This window comes from Haliotis rubra, unplaced genomic scaffold (genome assembly GCF_003918875.1).
Source record: "Haliotis rubra isolate DU_JTF1 unplaced genomic scaffold, ASM391887v1 Scf881, whole genome shotgun sequence".
Classification (NCBI taxonomy): Eukaryota; Metazoa; Mollusca; class Gastropoda; order Lepetellida; family Haliotidae; genus Haliotis; species Haliotis rubra.
Genome location: NW_025767614.1, coordinates 148883 through 172401, shown reverse-complemented (window position 1 = coordinate 172401; position 23519 = coordinate 148883). Strand labels below are relative to the sequence as shown.

At 39.2% G+C, this 23519-nt stretch overlaps 1 protein-coding gene across 1 annotated transcript in view; it reads left to right on the top strand.

The window, feature by feature from the left end:
• The window catches only part of LOC124263431, a 119759-nt gene that overhangs the window by 35825 nt on the left and 60415 nt on the right, over positions 1–23519 (top strand). The window contains 3 exon segments of the mRNA XM_046698064.1: positions 5100–5294; positions 5632–5646; positions 9610–10888. Coding sequence (XP_046554020.1) covers positions 5100–5294; positions 5632–5646; positions 9610–10888 — 1489 coding nt within the window.

The following is a 23519-nucleotide window of genomic DNA, read 5'->3' as shown; positions in this document are numbered from 1 at the left end:
ACCTCAAGCTTCTCCCATGGGATTCTGGAGCAGTGAAGGTACTCAGTACCTCAAGCTTCTCCCATGGGATTCTGGGGCAGTGAAGGTACTCAGTACCTCAAGCTTCTCCCATGGGATTCTGGAGCAGTGAAGGTACTCAGTACCTCAAGCTTCTCCCATGGGATTCTGGAGCAGGTATTCTGGAGCAGTGAAGGTACTCATTCTGGAGCAGTGACGGTACTCAGTACCTCAAGCTTCTCCCATGGGATTCTGGAGCAGGGATCTTACCCAGTAGCCACATCTGTGGGATTTTGGGGCAGGGTAGTTTTCAGTTCTTCTTGTTTTCTCTGGTGGTATGAAACAGGCTTGATCCCAAGTACTTGCTTCTCATTGAATTCTATAGACGAGCACCTTATACCCATTTCCTGTGGGATTTTGGGCAGGGTACATCCCAATACTTCCTACTTGGGATTCTGGGGCAATACAGGTCCAGAGCACCTCATGTTAGTCTGAATGATCGTCCTGGGGAAGAAAAGGTCGACAATGGCTTATCTCTATATTCCATGGGAATTCTGTAGGCATATACTCAGAAGTAAACATAATGCAAGAATTACTTACTGTTTGGAGGATTGACAGTTTGAAGATGACATACAGATGTCCCTGTATCTTGCAATGATCGTATGTGTACATAACAGGGGACCCCTCTTGCCTAAAAGTTACATCTTCTCCCTTTACAAGTAATCTACGCTGGGTTTTACAAAATAGGCAAAATATGATTGACAGGCAACATTGACAAGGCGAAATATGATTGAAACAAAAATGAAAAAGAAAGTAACCAAACTTTAAATAACGAAGACTACAAACTTATGAATAAAAGCTCCTTGTTTATTGGCATAGAGCGATGTTTCGGTGTAGATTCTTACACTGTTTTTAGCTTGTTTACAGTGTAAGAATTTACATCAAAACATTGCTCCATACAATAAACAAGGAGGTTTTATTCATAACTTTGTGTACTTTATTATTTACTCACCAACTTCAAACAATTAACAAATTTTAAGTAAATTTAAATTAATTATTTTCTCTAATACCAGTATCTTCTTTGGAGGATCTTCTTGTCATTGTTTGTGAGGTGAGGTGAGGTGAAATTGGGTTTAACGTCATGCTTGAGAATATTTCGCTCATATGACGACATGCATGTGTGTGTATGTGTATGTGTGGCTGCTTGTACTATCCCAGACTTAAGCTGGTTTTATAGTGCTAGCCCACTGAGATACCATGCCGCAGTGAAGCATGAATACCCTTCTCAGACACATCATACTGACTCCGAGCCGACCAGTCCTTGTTGTACCCATTAATGCCAAGCACCAGGCAGGGACCAACAAGTACCATATTTTAACGTCTTTTGGTATGACGTGGTCGGGGATCGAACCCGCGACCTTCCGCTCTAAAAACTACACCATGGAGGCGGTCTGTCATTGTTTGTAACCAGATATAAGGATAAAATATGACTTATCTTAAAATTAAAATTTATTTTGCATTTGTGAAATTTTTAGTCTGTATATCTTAAGTTACTATACTAAAGAAATAACGGACATCTCTGGATGGGGAAGAGCGGTATTGATTGGTGGATTAGTCTAAGCCTTGGATATGCAGGAATTACTGCAGGGAAGAGGCGGGCAGGATATTTGTGCAAACGGTTCCTCAGCAAAACATTGTCTGTGTTTATGTTTGGATTAAACATTTTACTTTAGGGCCGAAAAAATATACTGAAACAGCTCCTTGACAGGATGATTACATATTTACCCACAATTCCTCAGCAAACCAGGGCCGAGTTACCCAACATTGTTGGCAAGGTACGATTAGTATAAATATGCCTTCTAATGCCGAGTGTGGTTTCTTGTTTACCTGTTTCACATTCTGGCAATGGGAAGTAAACCTCCTTTGAAATAATGTAACAGGTATCTCAAATCTGAGGCAGAAAATGTCAGTTTAAGATTTTGAAGGCAAGCAATTTGTAGATGTTATATTCTTGGTGAATATGACCCATGATTTCGCTCTGATATATTGATGCATTTGACGAAGCAATGAACAATTTTCAGTGTTTGGTTCTACATATTTGAAGCAATGGAACATATGTGTGATTTTGTGATATTCATTTCGTTCTGTTTGATGAATAGTGTCATTTTGCAAGTTATTTTTAGACTGTTGCAAAGTGTCCTATTTTTGGTCACAAATTTTCGCTTGAAGTGGTGTAGGAGCAGTAGGGAAGACTTTTTTTTAAAACGTTTGATTGTCATGCTGAAGACCTGGGTTGATTCCCTACATGGTTACAATGTATGAAGACCATTTCTTTTCAATATTGACACATTTCACAAGTGTAAAAAGGCTGTTATCGATCCCTTCTCTGCTGTGGTTGTCTGTAAAAAATCTTATGTGGACAAAATGCACTATCATGTTGGTGCACTTGTAAACATTACATCCAGATTGGTCTCGAACTTGGCCAGGTACTTATTGGAGAGACCGCCTCCGTGGTGTAGTTGTTAGAGCGTCTGCCCGGAGAGCGGAAGGTCGCGGTTTCGATCACCGACCGCGTCATACCAATAAACGTTAAAATATGGTACTTGTTGGTCCCTGCCTGGCGCTCGGCATTAATGGGTACAACAAGGACTGGTCGGCTCGGAGTCAGTATAATGTGTCTGAGAAGGGTATTCATGCTTCACTGCGGTGTGGTATCTCAGTGGGCTAGCACTATAAAACCAGCTTAAGTCTGGGCTAGTACAAGCAGCCGCCCATACACATACACATACACACACATGCACGTTGTCATATGAGCGAAATATTCTCAAGCACGATGTTAAACTCAATTTCACCTCACCTCACCTCACCTCACCTCACCTCACCTCACCTCACCTCACTTACTGGAGAAGGGGACTTATATGGTGAATATGCAATGTAGCAGATGTTTGTTGACTTTATCATTTGTCTTTGGCAATCCAGGCTTCCAGATTACGTTTGCATAAACAAAGTTTCCCTGTAAGTGGCCAGAAAGTGATATATATTTTTGTTGTTCTTCAAGGGTTGATATATCCTGGGGCGAAACCCAGTAACCTAGTTGAATACGGACCTGAGACGTGTAATTCTGTAGTCGTAGAGACATGATAAATAGGATCATGGTCCTAGACAAATTGCTGCATAGTTTCCGTATGTTCTCGTCCAGAGGTTTCCCCGTCTTCAGCTCCCTGTCTGGCAGTCGTGGGTCACCTCTTGTCAACATTCTTTATTTGACGTGTTCGGACTAAGCAAACGTTGGAGTTGTGGCAAACCTTTGTTGCCGAATCGTAGACTGCGCCAAGTCAACATTCTCGCCACTCGCTGGGGGCTTAGAGTAGCCGCCACTTAGAATAACACACAAGTGATGGTGGAAATACCCATAAAAACCTTTGACAATTTGGTAAATATTTTTCAAAGGAGCTATACGTTTATTTTTTTAAGTTTGCTGCCTCACACACACAAAATGTTTTGTTTTTTGTACATGATCGTACAGGCAGTTGGTTGTTGATGTTGGTGTCACTGATGCTTGGCTGAGTTATTAGATCAATTCAGTTTTGACTTCTGTGAGTGGAATTTAGAAGTGGGTGTGATCAACAATGGGGAGAGCTCTATGGATATACAATAATAGAGAAGTTTTATATCCATAGAACTCTCCCCATCGTTCAGTTCAGTTAGCAATTTTGCAATAGAGCAGAGGCCCAGATAAGCTGCGTATCCGGGTAAAATATGCACAGAAAATTTCCAATTACGCATTGAAAAATAATTGTTGCGTACCAATTATGCATTTAAAATGTTAGATACACAAAAAGATTAAAATAAATGCGTATGGAATATATTTATAAAAATCCCTTGCATAATGAAAAAGACATCGATTGCTATCAAGTTGTACTGTTAGTATAGGACTAGTGTTGTACTGTCATTATTGGATAAGTGATGTTTTTATGAAATCATTTCCATTATATTTAAGTTGGTTTTGATTAGGTATGACATAAGGCAGAACATTACCTGCTTAGTAAACTTACTCAATGACATATATACTTAGGTGAGTAAAATGACTGAAATACGCACATATTTGAAAGCAGTGGGTAACGGAAAATGAAATACCCACTCAACATTCATAATACCCACTCCCCAAAAATACAGTGGGTACAGTACCCACATGAGCTAAATCTTATCTGGAGCTCTGATAGAGTAACACATTGTTATTGTGTTAACATACATGACTTTCCAATACGACCTACCTACCCACACACCTACCTACCACCCAGAGACAATTTTGGGCAAAAAGCACCTACTATGTATATATATCAAACCATATTCGTCAGTCCCATGGAGTCCTTTTTGCCTGTCATTTACACAGTTGCCAGTATTAATGAGATAGGAACACCTTAATATGATGCAGCTGTTAGGTCCAACTGGGAGAGGAATCCAGTCACTACCATATCTGTGACGGTTGCATTAAAACAACATGAAGGTTCAAATTTCTCCTGTAAATGATGTTTTGTGACTAAAACACTCATCAAAGCCATTTTCATGCTTCGAAATGCGTTTTACTAAGTGCGATTTGATTGGTTTGCCTCGATTCTTGGCAATTATGGAGTTCTATAAAGGTCTTCTTGTAGGTCACGGAAAGAGGCGAGTAGTAATGAATGAGCCTGAAAATACTAGGTGTAAGGGAGACAACTCCTGTTTTGGGTTGCTCTTGAAACCAGTGTATGAAATAAGCCTAAAACCCAGCCAGACATCATGGCTGGAAACTTCAAAATGTTACCAGCCCAAAATGGATTCAACCAGACCAGACACCAAGATATGGTGAATTTACTCAGATGTATGGAATATCTAAATACATTTACCAGACCATCACTCAGGCTGGATAGCTGTAAATTTAGACGGTTTGTCAGAAATCTAGCCCGTCTCAGCAGTTGGACGGGACTTATTTCATACACTGCTTGAAACTTGGTAAAGTTGCTTGATGGTTGGAGTGTCCATTCATCACAGTTATACTCCCATTGAAAGCATTAAACCCAACTCACTCACTCACTCACTCACTGATGCCATTGTTGTTGCAGACACTGATGGAGAGCATCTCAGGGCTGCAGAAGGAGATGGCCAAGGAGCAGGAGAACTTCAACTCCCTCAGCGCAGAGCTCCAAAGTATGAAGAGCCGGAACTCCTCCCAGTACAAGTCCATCTCCAAGGAGATGGTGACATCACAGACGAGACTCACGCTGCTCATGAACAGAAGCATGAAATGCTTCGCACAGGTATTTATCAAACATTTTGTTTATCCTTTTGTTTGTTTTTCTCCTATTACCTTCTCATGTTTGTTACCATTTGAACTAATTTCATTTTTCTTAACTATTTAAAAATTCATCCACATTAATTTAACAACTAAACTTTTTTAAAACTTTTTTTAAATGTTTCTGGTTTAATTTATTGTTACTCTGCAAGACTTAATAAAAAAATTAAGCTTGAATTGTAAAAGTTTTTCTCAGTATATTTACTTATATGATTTATTAATGCCTTAATATTTTATACGATAGTTGCTATTATGTTATGGTTACCATGGTGATAAGATACCCATTTATGTCTATAAAACAGATGCGAGTTGCAGAGGTAGGATTCATACTGTTGGAATGGCTGCCTTTGCATGTGATTGTCCGGCATTTTCATCACAGCTGTTCTGTAAACTTGGGGATCAAACATCACTCTAGAAATAGTCAAAATCACAATTTTTTATTGATAAAGAAGATTAGTTTTATTGTAAAGTATCATTTCACCACCATCTTGCTTGAACTAGCCACTGTCATGTCCAGAACTTAGTTGTCACTGATAATAAATAAGATATTGGGGTAGTATGAGGTGAAAAATGTCTGTTTTGATGTCATTATCACAGCTCAAGTCCTGATTCCTTTCTGGGAACATATGCATGGGCAGATAACTCTAAACACACCTGCAACTAAGATCCAGGTAGACTGGTTCAGCACAGGTTCAGAGTTCAAATCTCCACAACCAAAGGAAATTATTGTTCATTTTGCCATTGCATCATTCAGAAATTTAAAAAAATAAAAAATCTCCTAAGGACATTTTTAACCTGGTAATGTTCACCACACTGATTCACAGTTTCACTGGGGTGGTGGGGTAGCCTAGTGGTTAAAGCATTTGCTCACCATGCCGAAGACCTGGGTTCAATTCCCTACATGGGTACAATGTGTGAAGCCCATTTCTGATGTCCCCTGCCGTGTTATTGCTGTAATATTGCTAAAAGTGGCGTAAAACTAAACTCACTCACACAATCACTCACTCACAGTTTCACTTGAATAGAAATCACATCATTACCTATCTAGAGGGTTAAAGGTTGAATGACTGAAATATGCTTCTCTCATCACGTTTAACGTAAACCCTGTCTGCAAGATGTCCTAATATTAACGACAATGCCTTCACTTGTCTTGTGGTTTATATTGTACAAATAACAATAATGTCAAATTCATGTTATACTGTTGGAAAGAAAAGATTTTTCAGTGAAATGCTTGTGTGCAAGGTGGTTTTGTTTTTTCTCGGAATGTTTCCGCTTTTCATCTTGTACTTCTTCTGAAATATACCACTGACTTAATCTTTGAACATAAACATTTTGCATGATCAATATTTCATTCTCTGAGTTTCTTGTTTGGCATGAAATGAGAGCCATATATGCTACTGCAGTGTTTCTACAAAATTATTGGTAAAATTTGTCGGAATTTCTTCAAGAAAGGTTTTGATCTGATGTAATGGGTTTTACTTATATTTTTACTATATTATTGTTTCATTATGTGATGAATATTACTGAAAACTCCACACAGAATGTGGCTATAATTCTGCACACAATGAGACTGCACGTTTCTACCAACTTACTCGTGCACGTTTCTACCAACTTACTTGTGCCCTGAATGGCAGTGTGTGGATTAGAGGTGCGCAGTGGCAGCCATGTTTAGACTAAAGTCTGTTACGAAGTTTGGATGGTCTTGTGAATAATACAAGTCATCAAGACCTGGATTCTCTACATGGGTTAACCAGCAGTGAAGCTCTGGGCCAGATTTGGGTTAGAACTGGTCTTCAACAACCAGTGCTTGTCGTAAGAGGTGGTTAACGGAATCCATGGTTATGTAGATCGATGCTCAGGAAGTCGGTCTAGAACTGGTCCAGACGTAATTATTTACAGAATACTAGGTTGTAGCTGAACATTGCTGAGCTGGAGTTAACCAATAAATAAACAACCAAAACATGGGTACAGTGTCAGGTGTGACCTTCTGGCGGTCAACGAACAGGATTTACCAGTTAAAAACTCCATCCACCATTTTGTCCAACAACTTCAAATTTGTCAGCCTATAATACTGGTGCTATCCACTGTATAGCAAAAGCCATTGGGGACTTATCTGAGTAAATGGCAACATGGATGTCAAGAAGTTCATGGATTGATTCACGTATATATTGGTATGTCTGCTCCAGAAGTATTACCCCTTGTAGGCAGTCACTGCTATTGTATCAATTATAGCTAAGATATTTTATCACTGGAGACGTCACTGATATGCCCCATGGTACCATAGAGGTAACCTGAAGGTTAAGACATAACTGTCTTTGCTAATCCACAGAAGTACAATTTATGAAGTCCCTTCATTGGTGTCATTAGCATTGAGATATCTGTAATATGTCTCGAGTTAAATCACTCACTCACTGACCTGTCCACTACTGTTGGCTACTCTGTACATAACACTGACTTACTTGCCATCTGATTCCATTGCATGTTGTGTCGGCATGGTACTTGAGTCTAATGGATACTACTTCCCTAACCCTAACTCTATATATTTACTTTTTGCAACTTTTCAAAAATATGTTCCACATATTTAAAGGCTAATTTCAATATGGATATGTATACGTTAACAATCTATTCAAATCTGGAAAAAAACCAGGCGTGTGATGTGTCATTTTGTTAAGCTTTGTGTAGTTTTGTTGATTTTCTTATGTGTGATTTTTTATCTATAACTTGAATATATTTAAGATACTGGAAAAGTACCTTTGTATTTTTTTATTATTGATGAACTGTGCTTTTGTCCTTAAGTTTAAGTGTAAATGTATGTCATTGACTTATGTTATTGAACTTCAGTGACCACTGCTATTTAGTTCCTCTTATAGAGGCCTGGTCTTTGATAATGTCACAGTGTGATGCTTTCATCATCATCATCATCATCACCATCACCATCACCATCACCATCACCATCACCATCCATCCATCCATCCATCCATTCATCCATTCATTCATTCATTCATTCATTCATTCATTCACTGAGGCCTGGGTCATGATCCACAAATTGATCAGTACACTATAATTGTTGTAATCTCATCTTAACGTATTGGAGTTACTATTATTCTAGTGCAAATGTCACACAGACTCACATCAAGGAGCCCATTTCTGGTGTTCCCCGCCGTGATATTGCTGGAATATTGCTACAAGCGGTGTAAAACTGAACTCACACACACATCAATGAAGTATGGAAGTTCTTGAGTGAGTGACAGAGCTCACTAATGTAGTGTTTAATGGAGGACGACACGCAGCTACCATCCTTTCCTTGATTCAAAGCTCCTGGACATTATTATCTCATTAAAATGAAATTGCAGAGAAATTTAGAATGATTTGAAGAGTAATATACTATTGTGTGTGTTTGTTCTGTGGATGGCAAATATATACTACTCACCTTTTGGGGGATGTATTTTTTTGTTGGTTTTGTCAAGAGTCTTGCTGGTAAAAGAAAAAAAAGTTTTTAAATGTAAGAAATAGTGACCTTTCTTTGAGAAGTGATTCACAGTGAAAGTAGAAGACTGACATGAACATAAAAAGAATAAATTGTGTGTGCTTCCATGAAATGGATAATCAGATGACCATTGTCAGGACTGAATACTTGGACCCAGTCTCAGATTCTACACAAGCCACACTTTTTAAAACTGTATAGTTTACAGACCTTTTGTAGACTATATACCCTGGTACATTATTAGATGACAATAGTTTTCAATCAGTTGTTCTAATTTTCTAAATGTACTTTTGGAATCTGGTCTGTAAACCAAAAGCTGAGAAAAGTGTGGCCAAGTTCCTCATGCACTTGCTTAGTCCTTGTATCCTTGTGTTTTGTGTCTTGTGTCGTGCTGTGACTTGCTAGAATTACAGATGGAATCTATAAGCATTCTGTCTGAACAAAAATTACTAAAATTATAGGCTTTCTGATTTTGATTGGACTTGTCAGTAAACATGATAACACAATGTGATTTTCTTGCCCAAGGTGAAAAATTTATGTCAAAGATTGTCAAAAGATTTATGAAAATAACAGCGTAAAGCCTTACACTGCATATATCTCAAATCACTCTAGTGTAGGAGACATATGCAGGAATAGAGGGATGTATCAAGCTCCTATATATATATATATATATATATACTTAAAGCCTTATTTGATGGTGAATATTCTGCAATCATATCGGTAAATAATATTAGACAATATATTGATGCTCAATGTTCAATGTCTTGTAATGTGTGTCCTGCTTTTTGCCTAACAGCAAAACTTACAGCAAGGAAAACAGCAGGGCCAGGTACAGCTCCGGAGACGAAATTCCGCAAAAGGGGACCAACCCTCCTCACCTACCAAATCCTCCACCTCCGTTCAGCGCAGCAAATCTGTGTATATTCCACCCCAGCCCGATCCAGACCCTCCTGCGACCCGAATCATAAAAGCTGGAAGCAGTGCACTGATTAACCAAAATCCTAAACCTTCAAAACCTTACACTCCCGTGATTCTCAATGGCACCTTGACAACCCGACCTCCCTCTGGTGCACGCGTACCTGCTGACAGGGTTAAAGGTCAGGTGCATATGGTTAATGCAATTAATAAACCAACTAGCAATGGTATACAAAAGCTTATCATGCAAGACAATACTCAGAATAACTTGGCGCCGGTCACTAATGGGTCTAATGGGGAGAAAGAAGCTTTGCAAATATTGCCCAGTGTCCGAATGTTGGCTAAGAATTTCACTGTGTCTGAGAAATCCATTGATTCAAATGTGGCTAAAAGTAACAAGCCAAAATTGGTGAAACTTAGATCAAGCGAATCTATGAGGATTGAGAGACCTGTTTCTGATGGATTAGTGTTTTCTCCCAAACAGAACAATGATGCAGTTATGAATGGTACACGAAGCGAGCAGACGTCATCTGGGAGACATGTCGTGTCAACTGTTCTCAAATTTGATCCGTCTCCAAGGTACAAATCCACTGACAACTTGTCACAATTTGGTATGACATCCCCTCGACCTAGAACCAACTCCATACCGAGGGTCATTACTGTTGCAAGCAGTGCAAGGGAGGTAACTCAAGCTAACAATGTCAGTTCCCCCACAAATAAAGTGACTTTGACAAGTAATGGTAAAACTTGGAACAGTACCCAAAAGGACAACCAGCAAACCACAGCAAATGTGAAAACAAACGAAAACAAAGTGGTAGTGAACAATTCTGTTAAGTCAAATAAAGTTGAGTATAACATGTTCCCTGGCAAAGGTGCCTTGATGCAGGAGATTGTGTCTCGGAGGAAGGACGGTGACACAGATACAACAAGGATTGAAGTCAATGAACATGTGTTGAAATCCAAACCAGTCGACACAGCAATGTCATCAAAGCAGACGACACCATCCACACAGCAGACGGCAACATCCAAGCAGCAGACGGCAATATCTGAACAGCAGAAGCCAGTCAGTAACTCTGTCACAACCAAAGTGTTCATATCGGCAGAGGATTGCAAAGCAGAGCCATCGCAAGTGCAAGGGATTACTGAGAACCGATTGGGAGGTAGGTGGCGATTTTGTTTCTTGATGCATCTAAACACTCATCTGATAACTGATGATTTTCAACAATGGTTACAATCCAACCAACTATTCCTCATGTCATAACTAATAAATGATGGCTAACATGACTTAACTCAGGTGGGTTTAATAACAGTATATTTAATGGTTGATAAATGAATAGTTGTTTTTCAATACAATGGTTGACATACTTATCCATAAGCTGACATTGTCACTCACTGGGTTTTCAAGTGACAAAATTCAGACCTGCCCTTGCAGCTGTTTACATTCCCGTTTACCCTGAAGTTATGAAGCAAGGGAGGTAACTCTTATGGGCTTATCGGGAAAACAGTCAGGGCTATTTCAACATCTTATGATCTGAAAATTACTTCAGGTCCTTGGTCTCCAAGTTGCTGATTGCCATGATATCTGGGAATAGTAAAACAGAAACATTCCCACAATGATACACTTTAATGGAATTCTTCATTGCTGTTGAATTGAAGCAGAGTTCACTTAACCACCTGAAACTAATTTGCTTTGGAAATGAATTTCAAAGTTGTTTCAGTCATAATAGTAGTATGTATAAATGCGAATTGTTATATGTAAATCCCATCAATAAATGTAGAAAGTTGTTTATTGAGTCCATTAGGGTCATGATTGTATGACCGCCTCCGTGGTGTAGTGGTTAGAGCGTCCGCCCGGAGAGCGGAAGGTCGTGGGTTCGATCCCCGACTGCGTCATACCAAAAGACCTTAAAATATGGTACTTGTTGGTCCCTGCCTGGCGCTCGGCATTATCTGGTCGGCTCGGAATCAGTATAATGTGTCTGAGTGGGGTATTCATGCTTCACTGCGGCATGGTATCTCAGTGGGCTAGCACTATGAAACCAGCTTAAGTCTGGGCTTGTACAAGCAGCCGCACTTACACATACACATACACACGCATGCACGTCGTCATATGAGCGAAATATTCTCAAGCACGATGTAAAACCCAATTTCACCTCACCTCCTGATTGTAAATGAATTGTCTATGTGAGAGAAGCATGTTCAGGGGAGGTAACTCTTGAAGGATTATTGCCAGTCTTTGGAATTCAAGAGCTTCATGGTGTCAATGTTTTGTGATATATGACCTGTTTTATTGGCAGGTAAGAATCAGGGGAGGTCCACAAAAACATCTCAAGACTCAATAAAACAATAACAGATCAGATTACTAAAGCAAAGACTGTTTCCTAGACTGGTTACATGTGGTGTGGCCACTGGTGGGACTGTCTGACAGATCGGTATAAAATGTGAAGTGTAACAAGCAACATGTCTCAGATAGGATCTGTCTGTTGTTGTACATATCTGAGAATGGTAACTTGATCATTGACACAAGGTTACTGATATGTTCAGTCATCAATCGTTGTCAGCAGTAATCCTTTTCATCATTATTATGAGTTCAAAAGTCTTTTTGTTTCATAATTGATACTTAAGCATAATAGAATTAAAAGATAGATTTTTAATCATAATAAATCAGTTTTTCAACACTAAACAAAAATATATCGTCAATTATTTAATTATAAGTTCAAAAGTAAGCAGTTATCCTTTTTTGTGATGACTAGAAGTCTTTGTGTTTGATACTTCAGCATATCAGAATTGAAAGAAAGACTTTAAATCATTTCTTTTCAGCAATCAGAACAGTTTTACAACACTAAACATAAATATTTCCTACATTTTTTAGTTTGCCATGTAACTGACAGTTTTGCTCATTCATCTTTTCATATCCTTGCCCTTGATGCCAGAGGAATGTTGTGTGGTGCACAGTTACTTCCCCTGATTGGACTCCTTGTCAAATGCATGGAACAATCAATCTATAAGTGGCAAAATCTGGAGAAGGCTACTTACTATTGACATTTCGCCAGTGATTATCATGTAGAGCTGATATTGATTACATGATCCAGCTATTATTATGATGTAGGGGGTCTTGTTATTGTCATCGTGTGACTGCCATTGTGGGGGACTGAAACCTACCTGGTCTCCTCTCTCTGGGGATATAGAGCAAGATAAAACTAATTTCCCGTCTGGGATCGAGAACATGGGTGCGAGGTTTCTGATGGTCGAGCTGATTATCGTTCTGTTGTTTACAGTCACAGCTTGTGTTGTGTAAACTGTGGTTGGTGGACGACAGTGTTGGACATACCTGGCTAAACACACTGATCAGATAGAACCACAAGCAATAGGACTAAATATTTGTCGTAATATAATGGCCTGCTGTGTATGTGTCAGTCATATTTACACAGAAAATAGTGGATGATTTTACTTAAAGTTTGCAAATAAAGACCAGCCTTTGATCTGATGATAATCGATATTGGGCACAAATAGAATATGATTCCTTTTATCTGTTTACATCCATATTAATCCAGACAGTCTTATGATCCCAATATTGTCATCATGAGGGCATCCAGGGTGAAGATATTTGGTGCCCTTTCCGCCATTTGTAGACTAATCAACAGAGTGTTACCTTCATTTACGATAGTGAGGGTCCAGGGGCCCTCCATCAATTTTATGGGTCTGTGCAGGTAGTATGAGGTCCTGTAAAGTACAGACATGGTGTAGTGTACTGTATGTTCAGATAATTACTTCAGAGCTGGGATGAATCAGTGGCCATGTGGACAGTGGTCATGACGGCTGAGTGAAATAACAAATATAGATAACTACTCTTGATGTGGTTTTGGTATATTCTCGGTATTTTTGTGCATCTCTCCACACAGGGTGTTTTGGGTACCCGTGATGGTCCGGGTTAGAATATTGATCTTCAGTAACCCATGCTTGTCGTAAGAGGCGACTAACTGGATCAGGTGGTCAGGCTCGCTGACTTGGTTGACACATGTCATCGGTTCCCAACTACGTTGATCGATGCTCATGCATCACTGAATTGTCTGGTCCAGACTCGATTATTTACAGACCGCCGCCATATAGCTGGAATATTGCTGAGTGCGGCGTAAATCTAAACTCACACACTCATGGTATTTTGGATTTTCTGTGTCCATTCTCTACGTTTGTGCACTGCACAAAACCCTGAATCAACCTTTGTACATTTTCTCAATTCATGAACTTGCAACCTTAAAGAATAGGCTAAAAGAGCATCTTTTGACATGACATTTCTTAGAATAAAAGCTCTTTTGAGCAGATCTTTTGTTTGTTTAGTTATGTATTCATGGGGACATACATGATCAAAATGCTTTATTTAGATTTATTATATTAGAATTTTAATGTACAATAGTACCATTCGGGGCAGATCAGCGGTTTCTCCGAATGTTTTGTTTATTCATGTTCAAATATTTTTGTTGGGGATTTTGGGATTACTTGATATCGGAATGATATCTCCTCAGGGATTATTTTGGAATGATACGTGATTTCCTGAGTGGTGTATATTGATAGTAAACCTAAAACACACAGCTGTGTAAATCCTAGGGGAAATGAGTCAGATTGTTTATATACAAGATGTGCTTTTGCCATGGAAACCAGCCTGTGTGTCTCCAACAACCTCGGGGCAGGTACCTGGATTAGATGTGTTCCAGAACAGTGTTCACGGTCTAGGGTCAGCTGGGTGCCCATTAAACCAGCTTACTGGACAGTTTGGCTTTGTCGTGTGTACTGAGACATTTTGTCCGAAGGTTGAGCATGATAACAGCTTGGTATGTGGACTTTGTGTCGATATATCGGAGACCAGGCTAGTTGCTCAGCTTCTCAATGAAACTATTTAGATGTGTGTACCTGGCTGTACATGATCTCAGACAAAACGTATTTGATAGACAGTCATTTCTTGACGTTTTCCTTGTTTCTATGACAACTGGTGTTTTGTGCAGTGTGTCTTTAGTATCTACTCCTTGTATTTGGTAAAAGGTCTTTTCTTGAAGCCCACTTTGACTGAGACATCTGTGATTCTGTAGCTGAGTGAAAACAAAAAGTTATGGGAATAACCCCGTATCTGACCTGCCTACTCTTTTTGAAATCGAAAATATACTCATGGAAACAAATAAGGGAACACATGAAGTTACAAGTGTTCCTTTATTCTTTTCCAGGTTTTTTCACAAGGTATGTAGTGCAATGTGAGTGAAATTCTGGAAATAAATAAAGGAACATTTGTACTTTCCTGGTTCCCTTATTTGTTACTATGAGTATATGTTTTGGGGGGCCTTAACAGCTGTCATTTTACTCTGGACTTACAATCAGCCTGCCGCAGACCCTGACCAACATTCTTATAAGAACAGTGATATATACTCGCTTCTATGTTCATCTATAATCCCAACAGGATGGTAAACAAAATAGACAGTCACCATCATGAAAACACATGACACAACAGATGAAAACTGATTTGTTTCTCTTCATTATGAATACATGGCAGCTCATGCCATATCAAACACTGCCACACTGAAATATTTCCAATAATTTCCCGTCTTAATGGCTCCCAAGCAGGAACTCCGGCAACCAGATGCCATGCTTGATGGTGTGTACAAGACAGTTAGAGAAGCTGTGAGCCTCTAATTCAATAATACACCAGCAGATGAGCGTTCCTGCGTACAGTCGACTGGCCGGCCTGTAATTACCACTGAAGGACAAGACAGGGTAGTTATACATGCATGCTGGCTGATTACTGGATGCCTCTGCTGCGTTGTTACAGACGATAATGAAGAATAATAGAATCCCTTTGATGTGGAAGTTTGCATGGATGGTAGCTTTTCAGGATTTTTATAATATTGAAGTTTCATGTTTAACCCTTTAGTTTTGAAATGCTCTGAATTTCTTGATGATCGCTTTTTTGTGTTTTTGCTCTATACATTCTTGAATCAGACACAGATGAAAGCTGAATACTTGTTTGTGCAAGGGTGAATGAAAATCTGCTCTTTGTAATTTTTCACTTACAAGAAGAAAAAGAGGGATCAAGAATATTTGGGTGATATGTGAAGACTTCGCACACAATGTTATAAAACAATTTGGAAATGTCCGTGACCACTAATATTTTGGTTCTGTTCATATCAGGATGGCTTGTGAATGGTAATGTCTAGTGCAGGCAAACTGAGTAATTAATCATGATGGCAAGCAGTCAACCAGTTGATTTGGAGGTCAATCACATGTAACCTTCTGGCAGCTGCACTGGAATTCTTCTGCAACAGAAATAATCTGTCGTTAAAAATAGTAAATAATCTTGTTTGTTCTCTGATTAACTGTTCACTGGACATATTGGATGGTCTGGAAAAGAAATAAATCAGAAAATATGGAGAAAAGATGTACAGATATTTCTGATATTTACCGTTGTAATTAGGACATATAATGTCAGTAACAACTAAACAAAAATACCGGTGATGATCTGTTCTCCTGGTAATGTAATTTCTGGTGTGGGCGGTGGGGTAGCCTAGTGGTCAAAGCATTGGCTCGTCACTCTGAAGACCCGGGTTCGAATCCCCACATGGGTACAATGTGAGAAGCCCATTTCTGGTGTCCCCCGCTGTGATGTTGCTGGAATATTGCTAAAAGCGGCGTAAAACCAAACTCAGTCAGTCAGTCAGTCTGGTGTCTACTGCTGTAATTTTGCTGGAATATTGCTGAAAGTGGTATAAAACAAAACTCACTCACTCATGCAGTCTACTGGTATTGTATACATAGTGGGTAGGTAGGTAGGTAAGGTTTTAGGGCGACCTTGGGCCTCAAAAGGCCTATATGCGCCCAATCCATAGTGGGGGTTTCAGGGGGGATTACGTCCCCTGGGCCTCATGCCTGTCGCTGTAGCTATTCCAATGTGGATTGGTTGGTTACAGTCTGCTATTTAGTGGATTGTGTGTCAACATTCACCAATGGTTCTTCAGTTGTTGATAACCACTGGCCTCGCCTGTCTGATCAAGGCTCAATTATTTACACATCTGTGCAACATGGCTACACTATTAAACAGCATTCACTCTCACTCAAGCTGAAAAAAAGACTTGTTCTTGAAGAACCCGAAGGTATTTTTTATCAGCTTACCACACAGTTTGGCTTACTGACAGGTTAACAAGTGTGAACTGCTTGACACAGTTAACAGTCCATCAGGCAGACAGATATGATTGATCCATCCTTAAGGGGAAATTAAAACACTTATTACCATTTAATGATCCAGCAGTATTCAGTAGGTACAATACGACCTGTTACATGATCACACATTCCATGGCCCTGGAAACATCCCTCCCCTGGCCAGGTAAATACACTTGTCACTCCGTACCTGTCAAATGTACTACAGTGGTTTCTATCTTACAGTCACGCCTTGCACTGTATGTGAATGTGCTTTAATATGTTAAGATACCACTTGGTATTGGGAATGGAATGTTTTATGCCATGATAAATGATGTTATGAATGTTTTGTCCCCTCCTTCCCCACTTCACTGTCCCTCGCCTCATTTTGGAATGTGTGTAAATATAATGAATAACGTGTGTACTTATATTGCGCTAACCTCCATACACAAGGTGTTTGCTCAAAGCCCTAACAGAATTACCTTGATCAATGGATCAGGGTGCACTATAACCCAAGCTGCCTGTGAGGCGCTAGAAGGTTAAAAGTCATCTCATCCCACCAGGTACCCATTCACTGCTGAGCGAACAGAGGCAATTTTGAACAAACTTGTTGAAGGTGAGACCACATGTTGTTAGTCTCAGTGACTTGTTAAGGGCCATTGTACCCAAACTGCATTGATGGTTCCTTACAAATCTATCACTGGATTATCTGATCTGTACTTGTTTATTTACAGGTCCATTATTTAGCCGGAATAAGCAGAGAGAGTCATTAAACAGCCAAGTTTGGTGCCCATTTGATACAATGTGTGATATGGCATCTCTTGTGCCAAGAGTGAACACAAACATAACTTTGCTAGCTAATAACTCCAAATCACAACTTATATTTATTTTTATTTTTATTTTTTATTTTAATTTACTGCAGATTTTCCCCGAAGGACAAGGTTGCTGTCAATATAATAGCATCCCTTCAACTCACATAAAAGCATCATTTAATGATCAATACATACTTGGTAATGGAGGACCCACCAAATGGTCCAAGGACAATCAGAGTTACATCCCTTAGGCATGGAAGGATTCGCTGGTTGTAGATTCAACCCCTCATTTTTATAGATTGTGTCTCTATGCACATAGCTTTCATTGAAGTCAATAACTCTGCTTAACTTTGGGCTTTCCGCCAAGATTGTGCTGACATGCAGTCAACTGAATTGTTCAGTCAAAGTCAAACCAAACTCATTCCAGTTATTGATCTATTCCAGACATAGATTGCCTACATAACATATAGCTGTTTATTTCTACATTCAGATGTGTACATATACGTATATTCGACCTCAGCTTAATTCCATTACATACATAACTGACGTGAATACCCATATCCCTTATTGAATGCTGGACATGAAAGGTGGTCTGGCTCTATTCAACGGCTTATATGCAGCTGTCAAGAATAAGCCTGGATAATCCCTCTCTCAGATTTACGTTGGGTGTACACGTGCCCATTTTGGTCGTTACTGTATTACTAGCAATAGATTTACTGTTATGTGTTGGGTATGATTTTGTTATAGATATATCCTGTGAATAACAGTCAGTTTTTAAACAGTTATGTTGATGTTAGGCTTAGCATTTTCTAAATCCATTTGGATATTATATGGTGTTTTACTATGTTTATGTTAAGGAAGGTTAATGTTTGATGGATGAAATAGTTACAGTGAGTGAGTTAAGATTGGTCATATTTCAGCCATATGACTGAAATTGTTACAGATTGTTTGAGGGATGATACTGGTTGTAAAAATGGGTTAAGGTTGATGATAACATTTTTGAGTAGAGTTAATGTTTGATGTTTGAAACTATGTTTTTCTTCCCCTATATGGTTAATGTTTCATGGATGATATTGTGTGTAGAAAGGGTTAAGTTTGTCAGTGTTATGTAGCGTTAATATTTTAATGTTAAAATTTGTCATCTTAAAGGGATAACATTTAATGTATTATACTATTTGTTAAAAAGGGGACATTAATGTTGATGGATCATAGTTTTTGTAACAAAGACTTACTGCTTGTGTTTGCCATGCTTATGTAGTACACTGGTTAGAGCAGGAGGATTTGGTGTCTTATAATGAAATGAAAACAGATGATCGACAGCATAAGTGACGTCCCCTTGGTTTACAGTAACCTGCTGTCAGCAAGCTTGACTGTCCATGGGCGGTGGGGTAGCCAAGTGGTTAAAGCATTTGCTCGTCACGCCCATGACCCGGGTTCAATTCCCCACATGGGTACAATGTTTGAAGCCCATTTCTGGTGTCCCCTTCTGTGATATTGCTGGAATATTGCTAAAAATGGCGTAAAACCACACTCACTCACTTGACCGTCCAATCATAGCTCAAATAACAACCTGGCAAGGCGAGGGCCTCTACTCCTGGAGTCTTAAAGACCTTGTCCTATATCTATTGAAGATAGAAAACATGTTTTTACTAACACAACAAACATTTATCAGCATAGTGCTCATTATGTTTATCTGTAGTCATGGCAACACACGATTTGTTATAGAATGTGTGATTTATTCAGAACGTTCTTGCTCTTTTGTGAAAATTTGTGAATTCATTATTCAGCTCATATGGACCTTTTCATCTGCTTTCATTGATATCTGTTGCCACGGAAGGTTAGTTGTTGCCATGGTAATGTTTTAGTTTTATCTCTCGCAAGGAGTTATGAGGTTAAGCGGTCCACATAGCCATTTTGTATGATCACAGTTGTTCAGTGATGCAGAGAGGGGAATTGAGGCTGAGATATGCAGAACACTGTTATTGCTTGCACATGTGTACACTCACACCAGGAAAAGATAGACTTGTGATGTCAAGAGCAGGACAATACATGGATTAAATGTAGGAAGTTTGCTGATTTTGTCATGCAGTGATCCAGATAATTTGGTTGTGCAATTTGTTTGTCGTGTTCGGTACTTTGTCAAATTAGAAGTAGATATTTCAGACTGTCACTCTTTCTTTGATATTTTTGATAGATATTAACACGTCTATTCTTTATGGTCCTTTCAACTAAGTATTTTCATTTGCTATTTGCTGTTGTAGATTTAAGTTTGAATGTACAATTCCTTTTAGAAAGTTGTCAAATGTATCTTGTCATATTTGGGATTACACTTCCTTAGTAAAGAACAAAGTCTCATCCTTTTTGGATTCCCATCTAGGATTCAAACCTGCAGTCTCCGAGTGAGGCACCTATTTGCTGCACACACGGTCAGCAATCTAACCCACTCAGCCACAGAGGGTTCGACTAAATGGAAATCAACAACTGCTAATCTAGATCACATACTTTATGTACTCCTCTGACAAGTGTAATATGTAGATTGAACATTCTGTTGGCCAGCAGTGTTATCTTGTGTTGAAGGGAAATCATGAAAAAATGAACCTCACCAGCCAATATGGCGATGTTTGCAAATATATTTCCCTGTGTAGTCTGCGATTTTCATATCGACTTAAAGGATGTGTGTCATCGAAACCCAAATGTGTTGATTGATGCTCATGAAGTCAATCACTGGATTCTCTGGTCCAAACTCGATGGTTTTCAGACCACTGGAATGTAGATGGAAAATTGGTAAATACTACGTTAAACATGATTACCGAATGCCATTTGAAAATGGTCAAATGTAACATATGTTATATTTGGGATTACACTTTCTTAGTAAAGTACAAATTCTAGTACTTTTTGTGTTAAGCCACATCCAGGATTCGAACTCACACCGTCAGAGTCAGCCACCTAATTCAGACGCCTAGACTGCTCAGCCCTGCGACTTCCACACAAATGGAAGTCGGACAACTGGTAGTCTAGACTGCGGGCTTTGTGTACCCCTCTGATAAGTGTTAATTGGCAAGGCTCCCACGGCCGAAAGCCATGATTACAGAATGCCATTTAGAAAGTGGTCAAATGTAACCTAATACGATTCTTCAGTACTTTTGAGTTGAGCACATTCAACTCACACCCTCAGAGTCAGGCACCTAATCGCCAGCACAGTAAGTCAGCCGCCTTTGGCGATTAGGTGCCTGACTCTGAGGGTGTGAGTTCGAATCCCGGATGGGGCTCAACTCAAAAAGTACTAGAATTTGTACTTTACTATGAGCATACCTAGTGTGGAGTTTGGCGCTATGTAAATGGACGCATTATTATTATTATTATTATTAAAGTGTAATCCCAAATATAACATATTTTAAGCTACGTTAAACAACAAAGAAGTAAACAAATGCTAGCTTATGTGTGGCCCCCAGCACATCTCAGTGGGTGATATGAAATCATATCAACCTTGAGGGGGTCAATAAGATATGTATGCCCTTGGATATTTCTGCTGGACACAGGCCAAAGGGCCAGCAGGTAGCTGAACCTGCGTGACCCTCGGTGAACATGGCGGAGCTTAGTGTCAACAGTGAGTCTAAGGTTTATGATACATACTGTTGTTTTGTCTTGATCTGTCTCAAAGTTAATTTCTCTTCACCTCACTTCTCATAAATATGACCTCTGGTGTCAAAATATGCTGTTTATAAGCATTTTGTGTGAAGGTTAGTGCTGTTTATATTAGTTTTGGTCAGTGGAAATTTCTCTTTACAACAAATCCTAATTTTGTACAGTAATGCTCCTGATGTCAATTACCCATGAAGGTCCGGGTTAGAATATTGATCTTCAGTAACCCATGCTTGTCGTAAGAGGCGACTAACGGGATCAGGTGGTCAGGCTCGCTGACTTGGTTGACACATGTCATCGGTTCCCAAATGCGCAGATCGATGCTCATGCTGTTGATCACTGGATTGTCTGGTCCAGACTCGATTATTTACAGACCGCCACCATATAGCTGGAATATTGCTGAGTGGCGCGTAAAAATAAACTCACTCACTCACTGACTCACTCACCTGCTGTCAATCACTGGATTGTCCAGACTCTATTATTTCCAGAGTGTCACCATTTAACCAGAATATTGCTGAGTGGAGTATTAAACAACAAACAACAAAATAACAAACAATGGTTGTGTAAGCCTCCAATGAAGACCTTCATATGCAAGATAAACTGCATATATTTCAGAAAAATCTCTACTTTTTACATTTGATAAAAGAAACAGTGAAAGCCTGACAACAACTGTAATGAATATCTGCCACAGTTCATACAGGGAGTAGACTAAAAATTCTGAATTGAACATATTTTACAGAAAAAAAGGCTCATACTGAAAAAAACCAACAAAATATAATAAAAAGGAGCCCTGAGACTTTCTTCATTTCCTGAAGCTGTGGAAATCTAGACTTGCCACATTTTCTAGACTTGCGTGTGATTTCTTGGATATAGTTGCTTCAGGGTTTGTATGCCAGACTAATACAAGGAGATATTGCAGTCCTTATCTATTTCATTCAGCAACAAAGTGTCTTGGACTGTCACGACCTCGAGATCAGCAGGATTTCATTGTATAGATCATAACCATGAGATAAAGTGGGAAAATGGAATATTTTTTGAAGCAATGCACTTTTCTGAAGTGAAATGCGAAAGATACACTACACTTTTTACTGTATTTGCCATAATAAGTACCCTGGCCACTTAGAAAATTGACATGGAAGGGATCATATTAAAATTGTACGTTGCAAGTTAATTTTATTTGAAACTGAGTGGTTCTGAACAAAGAAAGTTCAAACATAACAAACTTTATGGATAAGTTTTATTCGTGAGTGCGACATTCTTGGTCAAGCTTGGAAACTTTTTAACTTTTTGGATAATAGTTACTGGGCAGATATTTCTCCTCTGCTGTTTTTTTTTAAAGAATATGTGTAATATGCATAAGCACACATTGCCAGGCATGTAGACTCAGTAGGGGGTACTTGTAGGATTACCTGAAGGTAGGTTTAGAAAAAGTCAGGCATATCTTAGCAGGGCGCTTAATATGATGAGTGGGGCATTTGGGTAAGTGGTACAAGCATTCATTCATCATACAGAAGATCCGGGTTTGATTCCCTTCTTGGGTACAATGTGAGAAGACCACTACTGGGGTCCCTTGCCATATTACTGGAATATTGCTAAAAGCTGTGTAAGCCTCTCTCCAGCTATATGGTTGATGAATAATCCAATCTTTACCAGACAATCCAATGATTGACATTACTAAAAAACGCCATAAAACCATACTAACTCACTAAGATAGTAAGTATGGTATATGGCCATATATCCCCCTAATTCAATTGATGAATTGAATTGTAAGGTGGTGCTGTCATGTATAACACCTCCAGCTCTGGGAGGAGGGAGCTGACAGTGTATAACGTAGAACGCCTCCAGCTCTGGGAGGAGGGAAGCTGCCTGTACAAGGTTAATAAGGTGTAGGTGTTGTTTGTTTACACAGTGTTGCATTTCAGGATATTTTTATCCTCCTTTGAATTCTGAATAAATAAAACAAAACACCCTCTGAAACTTCACCCATCTGTTATGCAAGTGGGGTTAGATTTGGCGCCAGGGTTAGATTTGGCGCCAGGGTTAGATTTGGCGCCAAGCCGTCTTTAGCCTACACCTTTCTCACCTCACTTAAACATGTAACAACCACACTAACAGATGCTAAGATGTAATTTAATCATGAACAACTTGTTGTGGAAAATGG